Genomic DNA, 25,995 nt, shown 5'->3' on the forward strand with positions numbered 1-25,995 from the left:
AGTCTTGGTGGTTTGTAAACTGTAAGTTTTTACTTTTCATTCTTTTACAGAAAATAGTGTTATATCACTGAGAGCCCATTAAGTCCTACTTTATGAAATTTTCCACTCTTTTTAATTGTTTGGCTTGGCTTGGCTTGGCTTGGCTTGGCAGCGCTGAAGTGTCATTTAAAATACAGTAGAAAACATGGAAGTAATCTGAGAAAATCCTATGTCAGGGAATATTTCAGGATTAGAGATAGAATTCATAGGTAAATTGATGTTGTATACTCCTGTGTGATTTTTCAAAAGATGAGTTTGGGGAAGATGCTCCTTTTCAGAGCATATGGATTTCTCTTTATATTCTACTCAGTTTACATAACAATTTGGGGATTTACAAAAGCAGCATTTCCCTTTGAATCAAATCCTCAAACAGCTGGAAAGAGGTAGCATTTAAAAATATCTGTGGAAGAAAATTGGACATGCCTCCAGAACATATTCATTCTCCCTCTCCACCGCTGAATCTCGCACTATATGAGAAAAATGGATGATCAGTCAAAACAGCACTGTCTACAAAATGAGAAACTGATTGTGTTGGTTGGTGACTGGGGATGTATAAGAACAGCAAGCAGTGAATTTACTTGCACAAACCTGAAAGTCATTATTTTATCTGTTGCTGGCATTGTAAGACATGATGAGTTTGTGACATGTAATTTAGACATTCTGAGGGGTATTAAGAGTTATTTAATGACTTGATGACATAAGTGGCTACAAAGTGGTTAAGTGGTTGGATTATTATACAGTATGTGCATGGGTTTATGAATTACCTTGAGTCTTTTGATGTCTGCAAAAATTACCATTACTAAGGTGTGGAATGTTCGCTCTTGGTTACAAACATGGGACTGGCATAATTTACATGTGGTAGATGCAGTCAAATAATGTATTTGCTTTATTAAAAATTATGAGGAAAAATCATGAATGAGATGCACATTTGTGGCACCTTTTTTGATTCAACAATGCATTTACTGTTGTAAGTTTAAACATTTGCCTAAGTAATTCTTAATTTTAGGAATGACATTGAACCATAGGAGAAAACATACTGGTTTCTTTGAAACACATATTTGTTTACAATCTGTGCATGCAAAGGCATGCACTCGGTTGAAGCAATGATACAAACATTCAGGCTGAGTTTAGGGAGGAAGTGGAAGCAAATAATTGTTTTGGCAAAACTTTCACGTGTGACATGTTATTTCTGTGTAATAAAGCATTGTTCAGTGGATTTGTGATTAAGGGTGTTATTCTGTTTAGGATAGCACTGTTTTCTTAAAATGTTGCTTTCCTTTTTTCTTCCTGCTAACCAGCACTCACACATTTTATTGAATTGTTGAGTTGTGGAGATTTGTAATAAGATGTTGAAGCTGTTAGCATTTATCTTCTTCTTCTAAATGTATTTGATATAGTACAACTCAAGTACATTAGTTGTCAACCCTTACACTTTTTCAGCATGTTATAGGTTTACAGAATGGGTACATATGCATAATAAAGTACCAAACGTATGTGGACATTGTCATCTACTGTGGACAGAAAGTGGAGATGATTCCCTGAAAAATTAGTGTTACCCCACAGAGCAAACATGGCTTTTGCCCAGTCGCACATTATGACGGCTCGAAGGCATCAACACAGTAGACTCATAATTGAAGTGGATGAGTACAGCACAAACCCAACACAGGCGTTCACGTTCTACAACATTAATCAGGGACGTTTCCAGCCTCCACATGTGCAAATGTGAGTATTACTGTTATTGCCGTAGCACAGACTTCTGAATGGTTATTGCTGTGTCAATATAGCACTTGCTGTTCCAGTGAAAACAAGAATTTAGGAGAAGTAGGTATCTTTGTTAGTAGATGGAAGGGGAATGTTGGAATGTTCAACGGCTTCGGTAAAATAGCAGTAATTCTTGTTTTTTTACTGATTAATTATGCCATTGATGAGTAATCACGTAGCATTGCTCTTAATATCAAACTTGGATTTAGAACCAAAATATTTTCATTATTTTGCCAGAAATTCAAGAACTCTAGACTGACAGGAGAACAGCTGCAACAAATGAAATAGAATGGATAGCAGTCTCACAAATCCTTCTTCAGTACTGACAGTATGTGAAAGGCACAGGGTGAAGAGTAATTAAATTAATGTCTTTGGTTTTTGCTTTTTGTGCCTAATGAAAACATCTGTAAAGTTAATTGCTCTGAAAGGTGATTTACTTTTAATGTAAAGCTGAAGATCATTATGTTAAAATGAAACATGCTAATAAAGTTTAGAGGCAGAAAGGAAAGAAGGAAGCCAAATTAACCATTAAAATATACTGTAAAACACTTGGGTAGGAAATCAAAGGTATGTTTTGTTTTGTTAGAGATTACTCTTCCTCTCTGATACCAGAGAACATAAATTAATTTGACCAGCATTTACAAAACCCAAATATGTCAGGTGTCATTTGGGAGATTGTTTACATGCCAACTATATACAATGACCGATGAAGATTTATAATTAATTGTGGTTTAAAGATTGGGATTGTGCACACCTTGTTTTCTACTGCTCCTCTCTCTTACAGATATTTTCAAAACTGTTCTGTACTTGGGTTTTGATGATCCATGTTATGACTGTCTTCAACTTCCCTTAAAAGGAGCCAGGCCTAGGTGACTCATGCAGGTTGGGTGGTATTGTCACCCAGTGATTGCTGCGAGGCCACACCCAAAGAGTCCCTCCTCAAACCTTTCCTTAAAAGCTTCAGTGACCAATCTGCAGCTAATTTCCCTGTCGGGATAAGAAAGTCAAAGGACATTAAGATAAACAGAGCAGGGAGAAAATTCCCAAATAGCTAGTAATGGTTTGAAGATTGTCAATGGTTGCCCCAAGTTGATAACTATGGGGATTATACATTTGTGGTGCCAGCGTTATTGATTATTTTATTGTTTCCTTTGAATTGTTTGGCTTAATCTAATTTATTGGAACTGAATATCTGGGGGTGACCATCTCCCTTTTGTCCCAGGTAAAGCTAATTATCCATCTCGAGCTCTTGCAGTTTTGGCAAACTCATGGTAAACTTAGACCTTTGCACTGGAGCCAAACTATAGGGAAGAAGGCTGAAGAATTAAGAACCCATTCCAAAGCAATTTACCTTAAGACCTTGATCTCTACTTTGCAGTAATGCCTCAGATCTTCTAGACATTTTAAAGGATTTGATAGATTTATTTCAACCAATATATACATCTGATTGTTCAGCTAAAAGTTCTTTTGGTCTTCTATTGGGAAGCTTGTGGTTTGATGAAGATTGTATAGCATTCAAGCTTGCAAGATGTTATATGCACCGCCAGTTTAAAATCTGTAACTCAAGGCATATACTACGGTATCTACTTCTTCTGAGGTAGGAATATAAAGCTGTTGTTAAACAAAAAGAAGGCCTTGTGGCTGGAGTGGGATCGTTTACTTTGGGCTGCTAAGCTATTCAAAGGATTTATTGTGTTAGCCATAGATCAGTAAAATAGTATGATGAAATACATAAAGAAGTAAAACCTAAAATCACATACCTAAAATGAGAATGGGTTAAAATAGCCTACATGTTATAAGAATGGCCCCTATGGTGCCGCCCTGGCTTTAATCTTTTTGGCCGCAAGGGCAGAAAGGGAGACTATATAGGTTACAAACTCGTCGGTATCTGATAACAAGAATACAATCTTCTCATTTTCAAAATATGCTTTTATAGCAAATAAAATTCCTGTCAAGAATTTGTCTCTGGGTGCATTGTATAACGGACAGGCTAAGATACAGTGAGGGAGGTTTTCAATGGCAAGCGAACCATAAATACATATACTGTGGTCTGTTGGAACTTGAAGAACTTGACCCTCCCGCAATGCTGTGTACATTTTTTGAAAATGCAAGGCAGTAAAAGACACCCTGAGGTTATAGTTGGAAATATTATGTAGATAGGATGATCTAGAATGATCAGATTTGACAAATTTGTACCACGGAGCTGTTTTCAACTTTATGATAGCAGAGCGGTCTATCACAGCATCTGATTTGAATATCCATTCCCTGAGTTGGGAATTGTCGCCTGAGGCCCCAAGGAGTTCATCAGGTATGATGTATCTACCAAATATATTGCTAAAGGAATCAGAATGTGTAGGGTCTTTTGTTAATAACAATCTAACAGGTTGGTGGCTTAAAGAGTTAGATCTAGACAAATTGATCTTCTTCCAGCATTTTATAATTGCAAGGTGTACCCTTGCCTTAATAGAGGGGAGTCCTGTTTCTGCTCGCATCAAGGCCGCAGGAGATCCCCTGGGGAGACGTAAGATTCGTCTTAGGGAATAATTTTGGATTACCTCAAGGGTAGATATCCTCTTTCCAACCCCACACTTCCACTCCATATAATAAGTGGGGCACGACTTTGCACTTGAACAATTTCAGTGCTGGATCAATTAATCGCCCGCCCTTTGTGAAGAAGTGTTCAGTAGAACAAACAATCCTTCGTGCTGATGATTTAACCCCTCCCATGTGGGTTTTCCAATTCAGTGTTTCTTTAAAAATTACTCCTAGGTATTTAAATGAACTGCAGTGATCAATTGGGTTATCAAGAATACTCCAATGAGTATTAGATCACCTGCCAATAAAATTTGGGCTTCTGGATGTTCAAGAGTGAGGTCTGTAATAAAGTTATCTAATGCTCTCCAGTTTTCCTCAATGAGCGACTTTTTCGATAGGTGGGAGGTAAGCATTTACTATAATTATATTTCCCTTCGCCCATCTTACCAAAAAGGCCATGGCTAAGCGGTTCAAGGAGGGTTTCGATATGCACTGAGCATTAAGAGAGTTAGAAATAAAAATACCCAGCCCTTCCCTTAATCTTCCTGGGCCTTTATCTGGCATAACCGCTAAATTATAGGAGTAGTATCCATCTAAATGTAAGGTTTCCGCCAACCATGTCTCCTGTAGAATAATAATATCAAAGCCACGTTGAAAGAAAGGACCATCTATATACGAGTAGAGGCATCGCGACCACCCTGCTACATTCCAGGACAAAATTTCAAGTGGCTTCTTTGGGGAACCCTTATATTGCGGTGAAGATAGTCAGGGGCACTTTTCTCCAGCAAGTGGGGAGGAGGGCTCCGTTATCATGCAGACTTCAAGATTATCAGATGGAATAATCAAATTCGAGTAAGAGTTTCCTCTGTTGATTATTATAGTTGGTTCTAATGTTAGGCAATGTCTCCCGAATGGAGGAGAAATTCCTTCATCTACTGTCTTCCGTAATGTGGTGGTACAGACAATAGTCTGATTCTCTTCTGTTTAGCCAAAAAATATACTTTGCTTTCAGAAGGAGTTCTTTATGTAGTCTTAGAGTCAGAGAATCATATAGTTGGAAGGAACCTCCAGGGTCATCTAGTCCAACCCCCTCCACAAGGCAGAAGATTCACAAATACTTCCCCCCACACCCACACTGACCGCTGTTCCACACTCAGAAGATGACAAAAAAAACCCCAGGATCTCCAGCCAAACTGGCCTTGACAAAAATTGCTTCCTGATCACAAAGTGGTGATTAGCATTTCCCTGGGTGTGTAAGAAAGGGTCACAAGAACTAAGCACTGATGCAACCCTTCCTGCCCTCCCTCTCATGATCTGCCTAAGTTCACAGAATCAGCATTGCTGACAGATGGCCATCTAGAATCTGTTTGAAAACCTCCAAGAAAGAGGGCCCACCACCTCCTAAGGAAGCCTGTTCCACTGAGGAACTGCTCTAACTGTCAGGAAGTTCTTGCTAATGTTTAGCTAAAAACTCTTGATGAATTTCAACCCGTTGGTTCTGGTCTGACATTCTGGGGCAACAGAAAACAACTCTGCACATCCTCTATATGACAGCCCTTCAAGTACTTGAAGATGGTTATCATATCACCCCTCAGTCATCTCCTCTGCAGTCTAAACTGCAATTATGGGAGCGGTGGCGCAGGCAGTAAGTGCAGCCTGCATTAACATCTGGCCGAACAGCTTCGGCTGTTCGAGCCCCACCGCGGCCGGAGTGAGCTCCCGGCCTACGTCCCAGCTCCCGCCCACCCAGCGGTTCGAAAGCCCGTTAAAGGGCGATTAGATAAATGGGTACCTGTTAATAGAGCGGGGGGGCATCCGTCCCTTGTGTAGCGGTGGCGAAACGGTGAACGGCGGTGGCGGAAAGAATATGGCGGCTGGCGAGGCGAAAGGTGAACAAAGGAGGCCGGACCAACAAGCGTGGAGGCGGAGCGATGCAGGCCGGAGCCTACTTGGACGGAGGCCGCGAGCACGCGTGGAAGTGCGAGTGGTCCAGGCCCGGAAATGAATTCGCAACAGCCAGAAGGAGGAACCTCAAAGACCAGCGCTGGAGTGGACGCCGCCGGACTACCTCCCGCAAGGCAGTAACAATGAAGATCCGCTACACAGAAAAGGGTGCCTGGTAGGCTTGTCACGCCCCCTACATGTATGTGGCCCTAGGTTTAGGATTGTATGAATTGAAACATGTAAGCTGCTCCGAGCCCTTCGGGGGTGAGCGGGATATAAATTGAAATATAAATAAATAAATAAACATACACAGCTTCTTCAACCTTTCCTCATCAGACTTAGTCTCCAGACTCCTCACCATCTTCATTGCCCTCCTCTGGACATGTTCCAGCTTGTCTATATCCTTCTTAAATTGTGATGCCTCAAACTGAACACAATACTCTAGGTGAGGTCTAATCAGAGCAGAAGAAAGTGATACCATCACTTCGCATGATCTGGACACTATACTTCTGTTGATACAGCCCAAAATCACATTTATGGATCTTAAGGGAATATTTGTCAGCACCTCTAGATCAAGACTTTGGAACAAATGAAGGAAATTCACTATGGATAGATGACAACTATGGTTGATAGAAAAATCTTCATATCGGCCATAGTATTTAGGTCCATTGCAGTATAGAAGGAGATTTGTCTAAAAGCTTTTCTATTGACAAGGGAGTCTACCGGGGGTGCTTGTTAGCTCCATTCTTGTTCAACTTATATTTAAATTATTTATCTGGCTCCCTTGACAAAAATCGTCACCCTCGTCTTCCCAGCCTAGAGATCCCAGTCTTATTATATGCTGATGCTGCAGTTCTGCTGTCCCGCTCTTGTGTTGTACTCCAGAGACTATTGAACAAAATTTGCCATTTACTGCCATTCTGAAGATCTAGAAATTAATTATGGTAAATGTAAATTACTTCTCTTTCAGAAGAAAAGGAACCTTCCCTTATACCAATGGTATATCAACAAGTGAAGAAATTTACGTATCTGGGAATAATTTTCACATATAATTTGAGTTGGTCCTCTCATTGAAAAGCCATGCTGATGAAAGCAGCAGCTTGTACTGAAGACATCAGAAACTTTTTTAGATACTGTGGAGGATGATATATACCCAGGGCGATTTAATTTTTCAGTATGAGAATTGTCCCTATCTTGCTTTTCGGGGCAGCCATCTGCATCCAATCAGTCAAAGAATCCTCAGATCTCCCTCTACTTTGTTTCCTTTGTAAGTTAACCAACACACCAAAATGTGTAGCTGGAGTGTTCCTACAAGCAGAATTGGGTCAACCATCCTTGGAGGTTAAAGCTTGGCAATTGGCCTTCAGTTTGCACCTTAAAGTGCTCTATAGTAATTCCAAATACCTATCTTTATTAAAAGCAGATTCTTATAAATCCTCTTGGTCCAAGATTCTTGACACAAAAGTCTCTTATTGGACTAAATTCTGACATTATTCAGGCCCTGGAACCTGCAGTTGTTAAGTCCTATATCAAGAAGAATATCCAAGAAAGGGATTCCTTGAGCACATAGTCTCATGCCTGCAGGGTTTGCTCTTCTTTATTTTTTGGTATTCCACCACCAAAATCACTGCCTTTCCTATGCTTTTTATCTAACTATCCCAAGTTATTTTAGAGCTTTCTCCCCCCCCCCGGTTAAATAGTTTTATTTTATAACAACAAACATAAACAAAACATCAGCACACACAAACATAACAATACTAACACAAAATGGGAGAGTCTCTCCACCTTTTTAAATAAAACTGTTTTGTCAACCATACATCACTCATTATAAAATTCTACACCTAATGTTGTTAAAACATAACTTTGCACATTTTATTGTAAATGTTCTTATTGTCCTCTACTTTGGTTATATTTATGTTTTATTTATTATACCAAATCCAAAGCCTTTTATTGACATATAAATAAAGATTTTGTTGTTCAGTCGCACAGTCGAGTCCGACTCTTCGCGACTCCATGGACCAGCTCCCGCCAGGCCCTCCTGTCTTCCGTCGTCCTCTGAAGTTTGCTCAATTTCATGTTCGTTGCATCTATGACACTGTCTAACCATCTCATCCTTTGCCGTCCTCGTCTTCTTTGACCTTCAATCTTTCCCAGCATCAGGGTCTTCTCCAGTGAGTGCTCCCTTCTCATTTGGTGGCCAAAGTATTTGAGCTTCAGTTTCATTATCTGGCCTTCCAGGGAACAGTCAGGGTTGATTTCTTTTAGGATTGACTGATTTGATCTTCTTGCAGTCCAAGGGACTCTCAAGAGTCTTCTCCAGCACCAAAGAATCTATTCTTCGGCACTCGGCCTTCCTTATAGTCCAACTCTCGCAGCCATACATGACTACTGGGAATACCATTGCTTTGACCATGCGGACTTTTGTTGGCAGGGTATCATGCAGAGTAAAATTAAAATTGCACAGTAACGTCACAGAGTAACATCATAATAAAACCTAATTCATAATATCACTTATCAGGCCGTAGGACTATTTCAGTTATTTCTGTATCTGAATTATCGAGCAAGAAAAGGAGTTTAAAATCATCAGGAGTCTCTTAAAATTGGCCTAATATGGGATATAGAAGATCCCGACGGGACGCCAAATAGAGAGGGCACTGGAGGAGGACATGGGCAACAGTTTCAACACAGTATTTCTTACAAGGACAGCACCTGCTAGGATAGGGAGTCCCTTGGAATCTGCCAGATAAGACAGCTGAAGGAAGAACATTAAATCTAGCCAAGGATATGGCTCTATGCAAATTTGGAGCTATGAGTTGATAGAGGTATACTGCTGGAAGATTTGCATTAGGAACAATCCCCAGATCTAAGGGTGAACAGGTTCTGTTAGCCAGGCTATAAAGAGTTTGTAGCTCTGATCCCAATAAACTAGATTTTATTTTTAAAAAGGCCTCAGACTCAGAAAGCATATATAAGGATTCTAGGGACAAATTATTTATTATACTCTTCAATCCAATTGTAGAATCTTGGCCATGTTTCTTCAAAATTTTCCTCTCTGTGTCCTTTTTATTTTAGAGTATTCTTATTGTCTCGATTGAATGCACAGCCAGCTCTAGTTACAATACGAAGATTAAGAAAGATTCCTTACTCAGACCACCTTTGTTATTCTCAGCGGGAAATTAGTACTTTAATAAATATTTTCTTTGAGTGTCCTCTTTATATTAGTCTTAGAAATAGGTTTTTAATACAGTGCCTAGATAATTTTTCATCTTTATGTATTTATTTGTCTCATCACAAGCTAGTTTTACTCCTTTTATCTGACAGATTCCATAATATTGCCCTTGTTTTGCAAGATTTTTTCATTGGTTTAGTGTTGTGTCCAGATGATGCTACTTAGCAGACAGGTTGTTGATCGTTCAAGACTTTAAGTCAAGGTGCTTTAATTAGATTAAAGGAAAGGGAAAGGGGGAAAAGCTGTTGTTTTAAAATCTGTACAGTTAAAAAACAACCACCCAGGTGTATCCGGGTTGAAACTGGAGGGTTGAGAGGTATGGTAAATTGTGCTCACTCGAACTATATCATACATGATTAAAAAATTCTATATGTTAGGACCGCAAACAAGAAATCTACAAAATATGATGCATTTGATTTTATTTTGTAACCATGTCTCTCTAATGCTTTTCACATAGGGTGGATCCTGTACCACATGATGCTCCCAAGCCTCCAGGATACACACGATTTGTCTGTATATCTGATACTCATTCTAGAACAGATCCAATCCAAATGCCATATGGAGATGTCTTAATACATGCTGGTGATTTCACTGAACTGGGACTTCCTAGTGAAGTTAAAAAATTCAATGAGTGGTTAGGTGAGTATCATTACAAATAAATATGAAAATTAATTTCACTCAATAAATGTATAAAGCCACCACTCTGCTGAATGAACAGAAAAAAATCCTAAGGTATGGGAGGGTGTAATGATTCCTTGTTTAATATGTATGTGTGTCTCTTTAAAAGTTTGATTGCATGGCTGAGATATACTAGAGTGGTTGAAGAGACAAGAGTGGTGTGATTGGTGATTGACAGAGAGGGGGAGGGGTTTTGGAAGTGGTTCTGAGTGGATGAATAGGTATGTCTGTCAGGAGTGACAGTTACAAGTTTGACAGTTGATAAAGACAGTTGTTAAGAGTTCGTTCTGAGGTCTGTGAGAGAAGCGGTCTTGTGTGTAATATAAGAGTTTAGTTCTGTGTATGAAGGAAGTTAGAGAGAATAAGAAAAAAGTAAATGAAAGTTTAAATTGAAGACAAATTATAGGAAAGGCTGTATGTCCTGATATCTTGGAGAGAAACAGTGAACTTATAAGACCTTGAGTTAAAGTGTTACAAAGTTACCTGAAAGATCCCTGTCAGTAAGGGAGCAGATCTTATGTGAGACACCAAACAATTGTTCAAAATATTCACATTCCGAGTTACATTGTTATACCCTCTTATTTATGAATTATTTCAATAAATCCTCTTTTATTTAAGTATACCAGCTTTGAAAGAAATACTTTCTCAGTACCACATAGTTCCCCATAAGCCTTGAACTCAACCTACCTACCCAGTAATAGCAAAAGTAAAGTATAAAGGTTTGGAAAGCCTTACATTTCCTGGTGGCAGCTGGATATACCCTAGTAGAACAAAATAAAGAACACATTTAAAGGGAACCAGTCCTTCCCAGATAAGGGGTCGTCACAGAGGGGTATGGTCCTTCTCCTGGTGTTGCCTCCTAACACTCATAATGATGGGCTAGAAGTGCTCTAAATAAATAAAAGCAGTAAGTACATATGGAGTTTCCCTTTAGTCACCATGGCAATCTCCATGAATCTGTCTGATCCCCTTTTAAAGTTGTGTGTGTTCATGGCTAGTGATGTGGAATGGTATGGTATAGCCTGATCTCATCAGATCTCGGAAACTAATCCGGGTCCGTACTTGGATGGGGAACCACCAGGAAGACTGGAGGAAGGCAATGGCAAAATACCTCTGCTTCTCACTTCCCATGAAAGCCCTTTGCTGAGGTCGCCATAAGTTGGTTGCTACTTGTCATATGTTTGTGACCATCACTGCATCCACTAGAAGTGGATTCTACAATTTTCTTACATGTTGACTGAAGAAATACTTTCTGTTGTCTATCCTGAATTTGTTGCCCATAAAATTCAGTGGGTGCCCTGGAGTTCTAGGATTATGGGACAGGAGAAATAGATTATCATTGATCACTTCCTCCATCTCATGCATAGTTTTATAAACCTCTATTATGCCCCCCAGTCATCTTTTTTCCCCAGTTGAAAATCCCTAATCTTAGCCTTTCCTTATAGGTAAGTTGTTCCAGCCCCTTCATCATCTTGGTTGCACTCTTCTGCACTTTTTCCAGCTCAGTGATATCTTTTGAGATGAAGTGACCAAAAATATATACAATACTAGGAATAAGGCTCGTTGTGGAAATAAATACAACGAGCTCTAGAAAGAGGCTCTGGTAGAGTGCCCTGGCTTTGGGCACTCAGCGTCAATTTGCTGTGGTGACCTCAGCAGGGTATAATGAGACAGAATCCAGCATTTTCTCCAGAGGAACTAATCTCTGCTACCTGAAGAGCAGTTGTAATTCTGAGTGATCTCCAGTCCCCACCTGGAGATTGGCAAAAATGGTTCCACAGGAGGGAATGGCTGGTTTGGAGGGTGGAGTCTATGGCATTGTACCTGTCTGAGGTACCACCCCTCCTCAAACTCACCCTTTCCAGGCTCCACCCCTCAAATCTCCATGAATTTCCCAACCTGGAGTTCGCAACCCTATCTCCTTCCCAGCCAACCATCAACCTACCTTTATCTGCCCCTCTGACTTCAGCTTTAGGATAGACCATTCTAATAGTGCAGGTATGAGGAAATGTTTTAGGTTGGTCTGCCCCTAGAGGAAGATAAATGCATATGGCCCTTGGGGAGTTTCTTACAGATATAGCTAGTGCTCTTGCCCATGTCCTAATCAGTTTAAGGAATGGATGGGTGACCCAGCGGTTGACACGTTTTCAGAACTTTTGTGTCGTCCTGATGAACTCATGGAGCCATGTGCTTTATGGATGAACTTAAGGCAATTAAATCTATGGGTAGATTTATAGAAGGTTAATGGAGGAAAACTTGCAAACATAGAACAGAGAACAAATTGTGCCTTGTGACAATAATGGCAAGGAAGTCTTTTTACTTTACCCTCACCACCATTGCATCTGTGCAATATTGTGCAGTTTAACTGTACTGCAGGTATGTCCAACAGGTAGATCACGGAGGGGTCAGAGGTAGATCACCAGCCCCACTTGGTCTCCTGGTTTGCTGGACAGGTGTTTGGGTTTTTTTGATGATTGTTTAGTGGTATTTGATTATTGGTGCCAGTATGATGAATTCTTATTTTTACTTTTAGAACTGCATGTGTGGTTTTGGCATCATCCAGAGGTCTTCAATTCCTGTTGATCTTTTACACAAATAACTCTGAATAAAAGTTAAAGAAAGTTATTGAGACAGTTAAAGAAAGTTATAACTCAATAAAAAATGAAAAATGTTCGCAGTTCTTTCTGGATCTTCGTCTCTCTGTTTTGTTTTTGCTTATTTTGCTTACCAATAAATGACAGAAGGTGCATTATAAATGGGGGGGGGCGGTGGAACCCAACTTTAGTGGGTTAAAATCTAATTTGAAACTAATTTGAAACTTTATTTTCATGGTGGTAGATCACCTGCACCTTTGGCTGGAAAAAAATAGATCACTACCTGTTCGAAGTTGGACATGCCTGCTGTACTGGGTGGTGAGGAGGCTTTTGAGATTGACCTCTGGGAAATATGTTTTGTAATGGCTTAGACTGTTTTGTTATAGCAGATCAGTCTCCGAATGCTGCTGGAGTGCAGCCTCATGAGGTTTTCATAAAATTCAATTTTTGCAGCCCAAGGTTGTAGGCAAGTTGCTTGGGGGAGTTGCCCTACTGCATCTATGTCTATCTTGGCAGATAGCATCTAGCCACAAGGGGCAGCCTACTTTAAGTGGATGGAGTGATGAACGCTATGTTGAATTAGTGAATCATTCAGGCCACCTCCTTAAAAATCCCTTCTTTGACCCTGAAGACCCTATTCTAAGCCAGTGGTAAGATGCTTGAGGATGTGCAACTAAATAATTTTTGGAAGAAATGGATTATCTGGACCTGTTTCAGTTCAGGTGTGGTTTGGGACTGAAACTATTTTGGTCACCTTTGCCAGGAGAAAGACTCAGGGATTTTGTCCTTGTTGATTGTGGAGGATGACTTGATGTGCTTTTGAAACCACTGGAGGAGGTGGGGCTTCGGCGCATCAAGGCAGTCGACACCAGGAACTGCTCCTGGCTACTACTGATTCTTCATTCTTTTTAGGGGGGTTTCAGGGGATCGTGAACCCTACTGGACCTCCTAGAGGGAGGTCTGGAGCAAGGTACTTGATTCGGCCCCCTTGCTTGAGGCAACAAGTGGGTGGAAGCCCTGGATCGTCCCAGAAGCACGGAACAAAGAAGAGCAGGTTTGGAAGCCATAACCTGCACCAGATGTGAATGCCCCCAAGTAAGAGAGTTATTTTGAGCCTCATTCAGAACACTGATGAAGACACGCAACTGTGAGTACCTGTAATAGCAACAGGAATATTAAAGAGTATTATGATTTCTTCGAATAAGCCCCTTTAAATCTCCAAAATGATACAGAAAGGAGAGGTGGAATCCCCCCCGCACGAAGCAGCTGAGATGAGATAAGAGTCATTAAAATAATGTTGAGATAAACACTTACTGGGGCAAAGAGAGATCTCAGCCTCTACAAGAGAACTATAAATTTTTTTAAAAAGCAAGCAAGAAAGATATACAGCATGGAATTCACCGTCTTGCGACAACCCTTTGCGACGTCATGCTTTACTGCTGAGAACAGAATAGAAGCACATTCTGTTTTCTCTGCTGGGAACGGATCAGCTTGTTTTGTCTAGCGTTTCCAGTGAAGATCTAAGAATCTGATCTGTACTGAAGGAACGTTATTGACAATATTACTAAGCATGCTAAACTTTGAAAAGGTTAATGAGAATAAATAGCAGAGTCTGTGGACCTTGCTGGGACTTTTGATACAGCTTAAAATGCAGGGACAGGATTTAAAAAGAAAAATCAGATGGTGTACCCTTACAGAGCTCCTCAGAAATTAACCAGCTGCAGCTGTTTTGGGAGGAGCTTTGGGACATGATGGTGGACGCTGTTACCCTTGCATTAAAGGAAGCTTTAGAACCTGCAATGGACAAACTTGTTGTAACATTAACCCAAACTACAAATCAGATAAAGGACCTTCAGCAACGAACAAAGCTAGAAGAAGAGCAGCCCCAGGGCCAAATGATGCAAGCTGCAGGGAAATACTACGAACAACCTGATTCAACCAATGGAGAAAAGGATCTGCAGTACTCTTAAAATGCCAGACTCAGAACAAATTTACAGAAAAAACAACAGATCTACTAAAAGTCTGATAAATCTTGGAATTCTCAAAGCTATAATTTAAAGAGAAGATGAAGTAGAAGCTAAGAGCAACAGACCTACTAAAAGACTGTCAAATCTTGGAATCCTTAAAGCTATATCTCAAAAGGAAGATGAAGCAGAAGCTACGGGAATTTTAAACACCTTAAAAATGAACACAGATGGCGAATGCTAAAAGAAATCCCCGCTACCTATAAGGAAAAGAGGCACAGAATGATAATCTTATTGGGGAAAAAAGTTACAAAAAGAAGAAAAGAATTTGTTGTTGTTCAGTCGCACAGTCGAGTCCGACTCTTTGCGACCCCATGGACCAAATCACACCAGGCCTTCCTGTCTTCTGCCGTCCTCTGAAGTTTGCTCAATTTCATGTTCGTTGCATCTATGACACTGTCTAACCAACTCATCCTTTGCCGTCCCCGTCTTCTTTGACCTTCAATCTTTCCCAGCATCAGGGTCTTCTCCAGTGAGTGCTCCCTTCTCATTTGGTGGCCAAAGTATTTGAGCTTCAGTTTCATTACCTGGCCTTCCAGGGAACAGTCAGGGTTGATTTCTTTTAGGATTGATCTTCTTGCAGTCCAAGGGACTCTCAAGAGTCTTCTCCAGCACCATAGTTCAGAAGAATCTATTCTTCGGCGCTCGGCCTCCCTTATAGTCCAACTCTCGCAGCCATACATGACTACTGGGAATACCATTGCTTTGACCATCCGGACTTTTGTTGGCAGGGTGATGTCTCTACTTTTTATCATGCTGTTTAGGTTCGCCATTGCTTTCCTCCCAAGGAGCAGGCAACAAAAAATTACAGAAAAGAGGTGTTCACAGATGTACGATGTCCCAAACATAGACAGAATTTTAGAAGCAAAAGCCTTTAATTGGAGGTAATTCAGACCCCAAAACTGGTAAAATTTGCTAATTCCAACTTCAGAAAACTTAACCTTTATTGCTTCCCCACCTTCCTGTGATTTGTGGGATCCTTTCAATGATATGTGGAGAGCAGTGTGAATGTTCCATTTTGTTGACTGCACTGACTTACTATGGCTGATTCTGCATTGCCTTTTCCCTCCCACGTTGGAACAGAAATTCCCCTCTTTATTGCATGCTGCTGTCACTTCCTTTGATCTTCAGATTTTATTGTAGCCTCCACACTCCATGCCGCTTTGACTTTCTTTGATTATCGGGTTTTATGGTACCTTCTGCATAGATTTATGGCCATTTTATAGCTGTTCAGGGATGACTTTGTAGTCAGTGTGGTGTTGTACCGAGGTATCTGAATGTAGTTTTGAGCTGCACTTTTCCCTCCCAGTTGAGAAAATGTGAAGCGAATGCTAGATGCAGAATTGCCCTATGTGTAATCCACCTTGAGTATGCCTCCCACCTTAGAGAATTTTTTCCTGTCCATCCACTGTCCCCCCCCACACACACATAATCCCAGGGGTCCTCTTCCCTCTCTGAAAATAGACTTCCCCACTACACTAGATCACCAACTTTTTTCTCTGTAGCCCTGGAAGCATTTTTGTGTGTGAAGCAGAGTTTCTTCCCCATTTAAAGAGGTCCACCCCAAAATGCACACATATAATATAAACTCTCCAAGGAACTGGAGCCACCACCCTCAACCCTTGCTCAATCCACCACAAAAAGCATTAACCCTCCACAGATTCACCAGCCACCTGTCAATGACCAGAACTACTAAATCAGCCCCTTTCTCCCAACACCTTTGTGTGAGGAGGCTGAAGTTGGTTCCTTATTTGCACTTCCTTATCCATGTTGGTGTATAAGCTTCAGCACTATGATCAGAAGCATCTATCTGACAGCAGCACTGAACTGGATTCAGCCAGTTTGGACTTGGCAGAGGCAAGCCAAGTCACCATGATTCAGCACTAATCTGGTTGGCTGACCAGTGTATATATGTAGATGTGTATCACTGTATACTCTTTCTCGGATGGTGTCTGACGGAGCAGTTTGTTGGAGAGCTGTATATTTTGTAAATAAATTTCCTGTACATAATAACCACTGGACTGTCTCAGTGTGTTTGACTATTGGAAAGCCTCTGGTGAGTGGAATGACTGCTGGTGAGTGCAAGTGTGACTGAGGTGCTGGTTCAACTTTTCCAAACGTGCTGCGTGACAGGGTTATGGGCCCAGAATATTGAACCTAGCACTGTGAACTCAGTCCTGCACCCAGCTCTGTATTTTGGACTTGCCGGTGTGACTGCTGTGGTTGCTGACCACCCCAGCAGTTTCCAGAAGGTCTGCAAAGCTGTGGAAGCTGAGAGCCGAGAGCTGGGGATTGTTGCTTCTTCCTGGCGTGGAGGAGGAATATCAGCTCGGTCAAGCCTCTGGCATCAGCTTGTAACAACACCAGAAGGTAACACATAACAGCTCGGGGGAGTCAAGGGAGCCGGTGAAAAATGGCTCAAGTCCCAACGACGCAGTGGGTGGACAAGCTCACCTCTTCAAATTATGACATATGGGCGCTCCGCATGAAGCATTATTTGATAAGAGAGGGTCTTTGGCTGTATGCAAATGACCCACCAGACCCAGTTCCTGTTGGAGACATACCCAAGTATTGCCAGTATTGTGCTAGCTGTGAGTGACGACCAATTAGTGCATGTGGCTAATGCTACTACAGCGAAGCAAGCCTGGAATGCTCTACAGGCAGTTTATGTGCATCGTTCTGCTGGTTCACTCATGTCTCTGACACGCCGTCTTTATCGCAAGGTACAAAAGCCTGCTGAGACTGTCAGAGAGCATATAAATTACTTAACTGAACTATATCAGCAGCTTGAGCAGAGAGGAAAGAGTATCTCTGAGGAAGACCGTGTATTTTTGCTTCTTAGCTCACTTTCCTCTGAGTTTGACATCCTTATCACTTCTCTGGAGAATTTACAGCCGCAACAGCTTAATTTGCAGTTCATAATAGGACGTCTGCAGGAGTTTGAAGGCAAACACAGAGAGCAGCGTTCTTCAGCAGCTTGGCACAGTTCCTGGATGGGGAAGGCTGACAAAGCCAGCTGCAAACCCATCGGCAAGAAGGCACTGTGTGTGCGCAAATGTTTCCTGTGTGGTTCGAGTACACACTTCAGAAGGAATTGCCCGGAGCAGAAGAAAAAGGCTCACCAGTCCTCAAAGTGTCCCAAAGTTTCTCTTGTTGTTGCAGGTAATGCCAAAAATAACAATATCTGATTAATGGATTCTGGAGCCACACAAATATTCTGCTGTGATGAAACCTTGTTGGAGAACAAGCAGCAGACCCCGCTTCATCACGTGAGTCTTGTTGACGGACGAACAGCAGATGTTTTGTGCAAAGGAGAGCTGACTCTTCCTGCACTAAATCACACGTTTAAAGATGTTCTCTGTGTTCCCTCACTTGAAAACAATTTATTAAGTGTTTTGACGCTTGACAAAGCAAAGTTTGAGGTTATCTTTGCTAATGAGGTATGTCGTATAATGAAGTGTGGGAAGGAAATAGCAAGAGCAGGGCTGCAGAATGGTGTCTATGCATTAGATAGTTCTGCAAAAGCAGCCTCTGCTAGTGTGCCTATAATAGGAATCCTCACCACGAATGTCTGCATTTATACCATAGACGAATGGGGCACTTAAGTGTCAATGCATTGAACAAAACCTTAGCCTTGACAGGCAGGCAGAATGTAAACCATTGTGAAACATTCTTAGACTGCCAAATATGCAAACAGGTGAAAAGTAAAGCTTTTCCAGTAGCTCAGAAGAGCCAGAGAGAATCTAAGCACGCTCTGGAACTGGTCCATGCTGATATAATAGGACCATTTCGCCCAAGTGTGTCACAAAACTGTTTTGCCTTGGTTCTTACAGATGATTGGTCAAGGTACTCATGGGTTTATATTCTCAAAAACAAATCTGATGCTTTTAACACAATCAAGTATTGGTACAAAAAGGTCAGAAACCAACTAGGTGTCTTGAAAACTTTTCAGTGTGACATGGGTGGTGAATTCATGTCTAATCAAATGAAAATGTGGTTGCAAAAACATGGGGTTATGCTAAGAGTATCGAACCCATCTACCCCTCAAGAAAATGGGGTGGCAGAGAGGAAAGGAGCAACGTTGCAAACAATTATGTATGCTATGTTAGCTGATGCTGATTTACCTATCAGGTATTGGGCAGAAGCCCTGAAATGTGCTTGTTTCACAAATAATCGTACTTGGTCTAGAGTTATTGATGATATTCCTTATTCAGTACTCTATGAGAAACCACCAGACCTGAAATTCCTGTGTGTATTTAGTTCAAAGGCTTGGGTTAACATTCCTTTAAACCGAAGAAGAAAGGGTGGTGTACATTCAAGACAAATGCTTTTCCTTGGCTATCAGCAAAGGATGAAAGCATACAGGTTCTCAAATGAGCAAAATGATGTCAACTTTAGCAGGTCTGCATCTTTTTGTGAAGGTCAGAACTGGAATAGAGTTCATGCAAACACTTTACCTGAACAAGTTGCTTTACCTATCACTCCTGATGTACAAAGTGAATCTGAGAATGTTGTTCTAATCAACCTGCATGCTCAGAAAGTGTAAAAACTGAGCAAAGCACTCCTAGAAGGTCAGGCAGGAGCAATAAGGGTGTGCCACCACAAAGATATGGCTATGATCGGGTTGCTAACCATGTTTATGTAAAACAACCTTCTTCTTACAATGATGTGATCCAAATGCCTGAACCTGAAAAACAAGCGTGGCTAGCTGCCATGAAAACAGAGTATGAGTCACTTTGTGAAAATGATGTTTTTGATTTGTCTGAATTGCCTAAAGACAAAACTGTAATAGGATGTAGATGGCTCTATAAATTGAAGCCTATGCAGAATGGTGAACCCCAAAGAAAGGCTAGACTCGTAGCAAGGGGCTTTCTGCAAAAGGAAGGGGATTACGATGAAACCTTTGCACCAACCATAAGAAATAACACCCTGAATGTAGCTTTAACAAAAGCTGGCTTAGAGGGGAAGCAAGTGCATCATTTTGATTTTACTACAGCTTACCTCAATGCTGAATTGAAAGAGGAATTGTACATGCAACATATTCCTGGTTTTGAGCATAGCAACAATAACCTGGTGCTGAAACTAAAACGAGGTCTTTATGGTTTAAAACAAATTGGGTATTTATGGAACCAATGTCTTACAAAAACTCTTGTAAATATGGGTTTTGAGCAAAGCATAGCTGACCCATGCATGTTTAGTAAAACAGTTGGAAATTCCAAATGCTACTTGTTAATTTTTTTACCATTTGGTTATTGTAAATTATTTCTATGGTTTTTTATAATTGCTGGCTATGCGCTGTAACAATAACATTCATTCATTCATACTTGTTAATTTTTGTAGATGACTTGTGTTTTATGTTCAAACACTGTGATCAATTGGAATGGTTCATTCAAGCTACAAAACAGTGTTTCAAAATGAAACATCTGGGTACAATCAGGCATTATCTGGGAACAGATATATGCAAGAATTCTGATGGTTTTTATGAATTAAGCCAGAAAGACAAAATTTTTGAATTGTTAAAGGATTAAAGGATTACAATATGCAAAATGCTTACCCAGTAGCAACACCAATGTCTACAGGTCTAAAGAACCAGAAGGTAAATTTTTTGATAACAAAACCTTATATCACTCCTTGATGGGATCATTCATTTATTTGACTACTTGGTCTCGCCCTGATATTTCTTATGCTGTGCATTTGTTGTGCCAAAGAAATGCAAACCCAACTATGAAGGATTGGAATGCAGCCAAAAGAATACTGTGGTTTTTAAAGGGCACTTTACAATGTAAACTTGTGTTAAAATGTGATGACAAACAACAAGTTATAGCCTTTACTGATTCAAGTTGGGGTAACAGTAATAGTGGAAAAAGCATAACTGGATATGCAATACATGTATGTGGATCGCTGGTTATCTGGAAATCTGTAAAACAACAGTATGTGGCTACTAGCAGTTGTGAAGCTGAATTTGCAGCTATAAATGATTGTACAATACAACTTAAATGGCTTCAACGATTATTAACTGATTTTGATGTATCATATGACAAACCAATGTTGATTGAATGTGATAATACAGCAGCAGAACAGTTAGCTGATTCACAAGGTATCAGGCCTCGAAGCAGGCACATCAACATTAGGTACCAAAATGTAAGGGATACAGTGCAAAGAGAATTATTTATTTATTTATTTATTTGCATTTTTACCCCACCCTCCCCACGAACGGGCTCAGGGCGGCTTATACAGGGGTAAGCCCATACATAAAACAATATAAAACAGGCGCTGCTAACCGGGTGTCGATAGGGAAGTCCCTCCCCTTGTGAAATGTGGCCCTAGGTAGGTCTAATCACTACTATATAGTAGTAAGTCTGTAAACCGCTCTGAGACCCACTAGGGGTTATGGGCGGTATATAAGCCTCATGTAAATAAAAAAAATAAAATAAAATAAAACCATTAAATCACAACAAACAGGTAAAGTGCTCCATACAGACAAGATGGTCTCTGAGGATGGTAACAATAATTTCCTTAGGTGTAATTGTACTGTCGATGGTCCAAGCCAGTCCAGAAGCATCAGTGCCATGCAAATTTATGAACGTTCTTCCGGAGAACACTCCCAACCCCGTTGTTTCAGTGGTGGTAGTGGTGGTAGTAGTAGAAGTGGTGGCCCCTATATAAAAGCCTGGCGGAAGAGCTCCGTCTTGCAGGCCCTGCGGAACTGCATAAGGTCCTGCAGGGCCCTGATCTCCACCAGGTGGGGGCCCCCACTGAGAACGATCTGGCCCTGGTCGCAGCAAGCTTTACCTCCCCGGGGGCCTGGAATCACCAGGCGATGTTGGGTCCCAGACTGAAGTGCTCTTGGGGGTATGTATGGGGAAAGACGGTCCCCATACATTGCATTGCAGCACTGTTTCCCCAAGACAACGTAGCTGTTGTGTTTACCAAAGCACTAGACAAAGCTAAGCTCCTAAAGTTCAGGGGGAGTCTAAATACGATCATAGATACTGAACCTTAGGGAGAGTGTCGGTGTGTAACCTTCAGCACTATGATCAGAAGCATCTATCTGACAGCTGACAGCTGCACTGAACCGGATTCAGCCAGTTTGGACTTGGCAGAGGCAAGCCAAGTCACCATGATTCAGCACTAATCTGGTTGGCTGACCAATGTATATATGTAGATGTGTATCACTGTATACCAGCAGTTCTCAACCTGTGGGGCGCGACCCCTTTGGGGGTCGAACGACCCTTTCACAGGGGTCACCCAAGACCATCGGAAAACACAAATTTTCAATGGTCTTACGATAGCAACGAAAATAATTTTATGGTTGGGGGTCACCACAACATGAGGAACTGTATTAAAGGGTCGCGGCATTAGGAAGGTTGAGAACCACTGCTATACTCGCTCTCAGATGGTGGATGGTGTCTGGCGGAACAGTTTGTTGGAGAGCTGTATATTTTGTAAATAAATTTCCTGTACATAGTAACCACTGGACTGTCTCAGTGTGGTTGACTATTGGAAAGCCTCTGGTGAGTGGAATGACTGCTGTTGAGTGCAAGTGTGACTGAGGTGCTGGTTCAACTTTTCCAAACGTGCTGCATGACAATCCATTCCTTATTTGTTACTTATTTGTCAAGTCATTCAGAAACACTAAGGAGAGTTGGAAAGCTCTGAACCCCAAAATAAGGTCTGGACCAGCACATATCATATACCCCCAGGTTCACAGGACTCTCCCCTTCAAGGGAACATATGCTGTGTCCTGGTCCAAAGTGCGGTTATGGAGCCAGCTGCTCCAAAGTGCAGAGCCCCTATGACAATCATACAGGCAGACATTGGGGCCAGGCTGTACCCCAAAACAATCTTTGGACCACCCCAAATGACACATCCCCGCTCTCTGGAGACTGTGCCCTGCAAGGTGCATACAGTGATGCCCAGTCCAAACACCGGTTCTGATGCCATGAGCTTCTATTCGGAGTGCTTCCCCGAGGCCTGTATTTCAAAGGAGATTTGAATAAGGAAGTGCCCTCTGCACCCAAAATAAGGTTTGGAACCCCACACTTCATACACCCCCATCTTCAGCAGACTCTTCATTTTGAGGGGACCTATGCTGTGTCCTGGTCCAAAGTGCAGTTCTGGTGCCATATCCTCCAAAGTGCGGAGCCCCTAGGACAATCACACAAGCAGACACTGGGGCTAGGCTGAACCCCAAAACAATCTTTGGACCACCCCAAATGACACATCCTGGCTCCTGTATTTCAAAGGAGATTTGAATAAGGAAGTGTCCTCTGACCCAAAATAAATTTATGTTGAATTTTTTTTTAAGCTATTAAGGTGCCACTGGACTCCTGTTTAGTTTTGCTGCTACAGACTAACATAGCTCCCCTTCTGGAATTTTCATCTTGTTAGGCTGTGCCTTAAAGCACTAGGAATATAGTCCTGTTGTTATTAGAGGAAGGGTGAGAAGTAGTCAGTGGGGGGGGGAGAAGAAAGGAAGTAGGTGAGGAGGGAGGAGTGCAGGAAGTGATGTATGCTCAAGGAATTTACCATATGATTTTTTTTGAGGACCTGACCTCACAGAAAGGGGAGAAATTTGAGGACTTGACCTTTCACCTGGAGGTGACATCCTAGTGGTAATTATTCCCCCCCCCATCTCTGCTACTGAGCCCACTAGTTTTGACAAGTGTATGACACAATGTGGTACTTAGCCCAACATAATTTCCCCCTCCCTGGGTCATCATCATACTCTTCAGTGCTCCTTTGGGTCACCATCGTATTGCCCAGCATTTCTGATTGTCACCACATCCTGCTGTTTGCTGCTGCTTCTCTCTCCTCCTAGTGTAAAATCTCAAGGCAGACATCTGTATCTGATTTGGTTGCTACAAGAACCCAACCAGTGCTCAGACATCAGTGGGTTGCTTTCCCCCCCAACATCTGTGGATATGTATGTGTCACGGTTAAGTTTTGGGGTGGGTGGGAATTGGTCACAGATTTTTCTGCAGAAATCTCATTGGTAGTTGTGGCTTACCCTGTTGCAGATTTCCCTATCCACACAGATGCCAGTAATTTGGAATTGGCTAGTTTTAACACCAAACTTCAAAGGACGGCGGAAGACAGGAGGGCCTGGCGGGAGCTGGTCTATGGGGTCGCGAAGAGTCGGACTCGACTGTGCGACTGAACAACAAAAGTTTTAACCCACAAAGACACTGAGATGTTTGTAGTTTAGAGATCCGGATGCAAATAATTAATAATTAGGATAGCACAAAATACTTTGAATCCTTTTTCAGAGGTAATTGTTAAAGCCCAGAAAGAAGTCTTGTCTAACAAACAATAGCAGCTGGTCTAAACGGATAAGAGCATAGGAATTTTATATGATTTTTCAAGTTTTAGGTGCTCATGAATCGAATTTTATACAATGTCACATTTATTGCCACTTTCTCAACTCAGTATCAGCATAACATTTAGATGTTAATGGTGGCAATTTGATGCTAATTCTTTTGAAATAAATATAAAGGGAATCACTATGAAAATATTAGTGTCATTCAGTAACATTTTAAAAAATATCTGTGTAGCTCCTTGACAAGACCTCTTGTAGGTGCTCTTATTTTCATCTTGAGAATTCCTTTACAATATCCAGCTGCATTTTCAGGATAATTTAAATAATTATGCATAATTTATTTGAGTTTTTCAGTCAACAGTATAACAATGAATGGCTTTACTCTGTGTTTTTCTCCTATTTTAGGCAGCCTACCATATGACTACAAGATTGTGATAGCAGGCAATCATGAATTGACCTTTGACCAAGAATTCATGGCAGACTTAATCAAGCAGGACTTTTACTATTTCCCCTCTGTATCCAAGCTGAAGCCAGAGAACTATGAAAACGTACAGTCCCTCTTAACAAATTGCATATACCTGCAAGATTCAGAAGTGACAGTCAGAGGCTTCAGGATATATGGCTCCCCTTGGTAAGCATTTCAAAACATAAAAATCCTGACACAGAAATTTCTTTTTCATATCTCAGTTATTATATGAAAGAAAGTGTAACATCAGCTTCAATGCACTTTAAAATTCTACTTGGTTCTAGCAAGCACAGAAGGAGAGAGTAATAGTGACCACATAACAAATGGAGTTGTTCAAGTGTATTTTATAGCCCTCTATACTTGTATGAGCTTTTGTAGTGGCACCATAAGCACCTCTTTGCCTAAGAGGAAGAGGCGGTCAGGCAGTGGTCCAGTAGGTTCCTCAGTGAGGGACCATACCCATCAGGATGAGCCAGATAAATCAGGCAGTTAGGAGCAAGGCAAGTAAGACATGCAAAGGTGGCTAATGCAGCAAGGACCACAGCCTCTGGACATTCCATCTCATCTTCTTCCTGTTCTGTTTCTGGGCTCTTTACTTCCTTAGCTGCCCTCAGAGCCTTCAGAGTTATGGTCCTTCTCATGGTTCCCTCCTCAGAGCAGGCTGATGGAATGGATGGATGAGCTGGTGGGGGTATGAATCCACCAGGTTAATGCAAACAGCCTTGGTAATTAAGGTGCACTGAACCATAAATTGATTGCAGTAGTGGAGAGAATCAGCTGGATAGGCAACTGTACTGGCTGGCATCATTCTGAGGCAGGTTGGGACCCTCCTCTTGGTTTTATTGTGTACCTGCCTAACAGTTCTGAGTGCCTGGGATACTGGTGTTGGGAAGGGGCTGTGGCAGTTTCTGTCAAGAGCACTCTCAGCTGACATCATTCTCCTCTCCCCTATGAGGTATGTTATGCAACTGAAAATTCCAACTGCCTTGCGGGGGGGGGAGTTTGAGGTGTGGAATGGAGTGAAGTCCAATCAGCTTCCATATGCAAATGACCTTGGAACGCTGGGCGGGACTGCACAAAGCAGCCAGTCAACCCAGCCAGTGTCTTCTGAGTGGCAGTTCTTCCGGCCTAACACTAAAGGGGGCAATTTTAGAATGTTGGTGCCCACTACTCAATTATAATAAGGGAGAGATATCCACCTATTTCGCTGGCCTTGTGTGTGAAATAGGCAGTATTTCTTATAATGCCACTTGAATGTCCTGAACGTTATTTTCCTTTCTGGAAACTTAAGGTTTTTTTCCTCCACATGCAGTCCCCTAAACAGAGCAAATAATAACCTGGGGCAGTTTTGGGTTGGGAAAATGCTGTGAGGGAAAGCTGAAGCCCCTCCCCCATGCTGTAGTTCA

The 25,995-nt window shown here is 41.5% G+C and overlaps 1 protein-coding gene across 1 annotated transcript in view; it reads left to right on the forward strand.

Annotated features, from left to right (window-relative positions):
* Positions 1-1,519: 1,519 nt before the first annotated feature.
* Positions 1,520-25,995, forward strand: part of MPPED1 (metallophosphoesterase domain containing 1) — an 84,084-nt gene continuing 59,608 nt past the window's right edge. Inside the window, exons 1-3 of the mRNA XM_015422972.1 lie at positions 1,520-1,761; positions 9,966-10,147; positions 24,529-24,754. Coding sequence (XP_015278458.1) covers positions 1,610-1,761; positions 9,966-10,147; positions 24,529-24,754 — 560 coding nt within the window. The 5' untranslated portion in view covers positions 1,520-1,609. The remainder of the gene's footprint in view (positions 1,762-9,965; positions 10,148-24,528; positions 24,755-25,995) is intronic.

The sequence above is a fragment of the Gekko japonicus genome, unplaced genomic scaffold (genome assembly GCF_001447785.1).
Source record: "Gekko japonicus isolate JY-2015 unplaced genomic scaffold, Gekko_japonicus_V1.1 scaffold145, whole genome shotgun sequence".
Classification (NCBI taxonomy): domain Eukaryota; kingdom Metazoa; phylum Chordata; class Lepidosauria; order Squamata; family Gekkonidae; genus Gekko; species Gekko japonicus.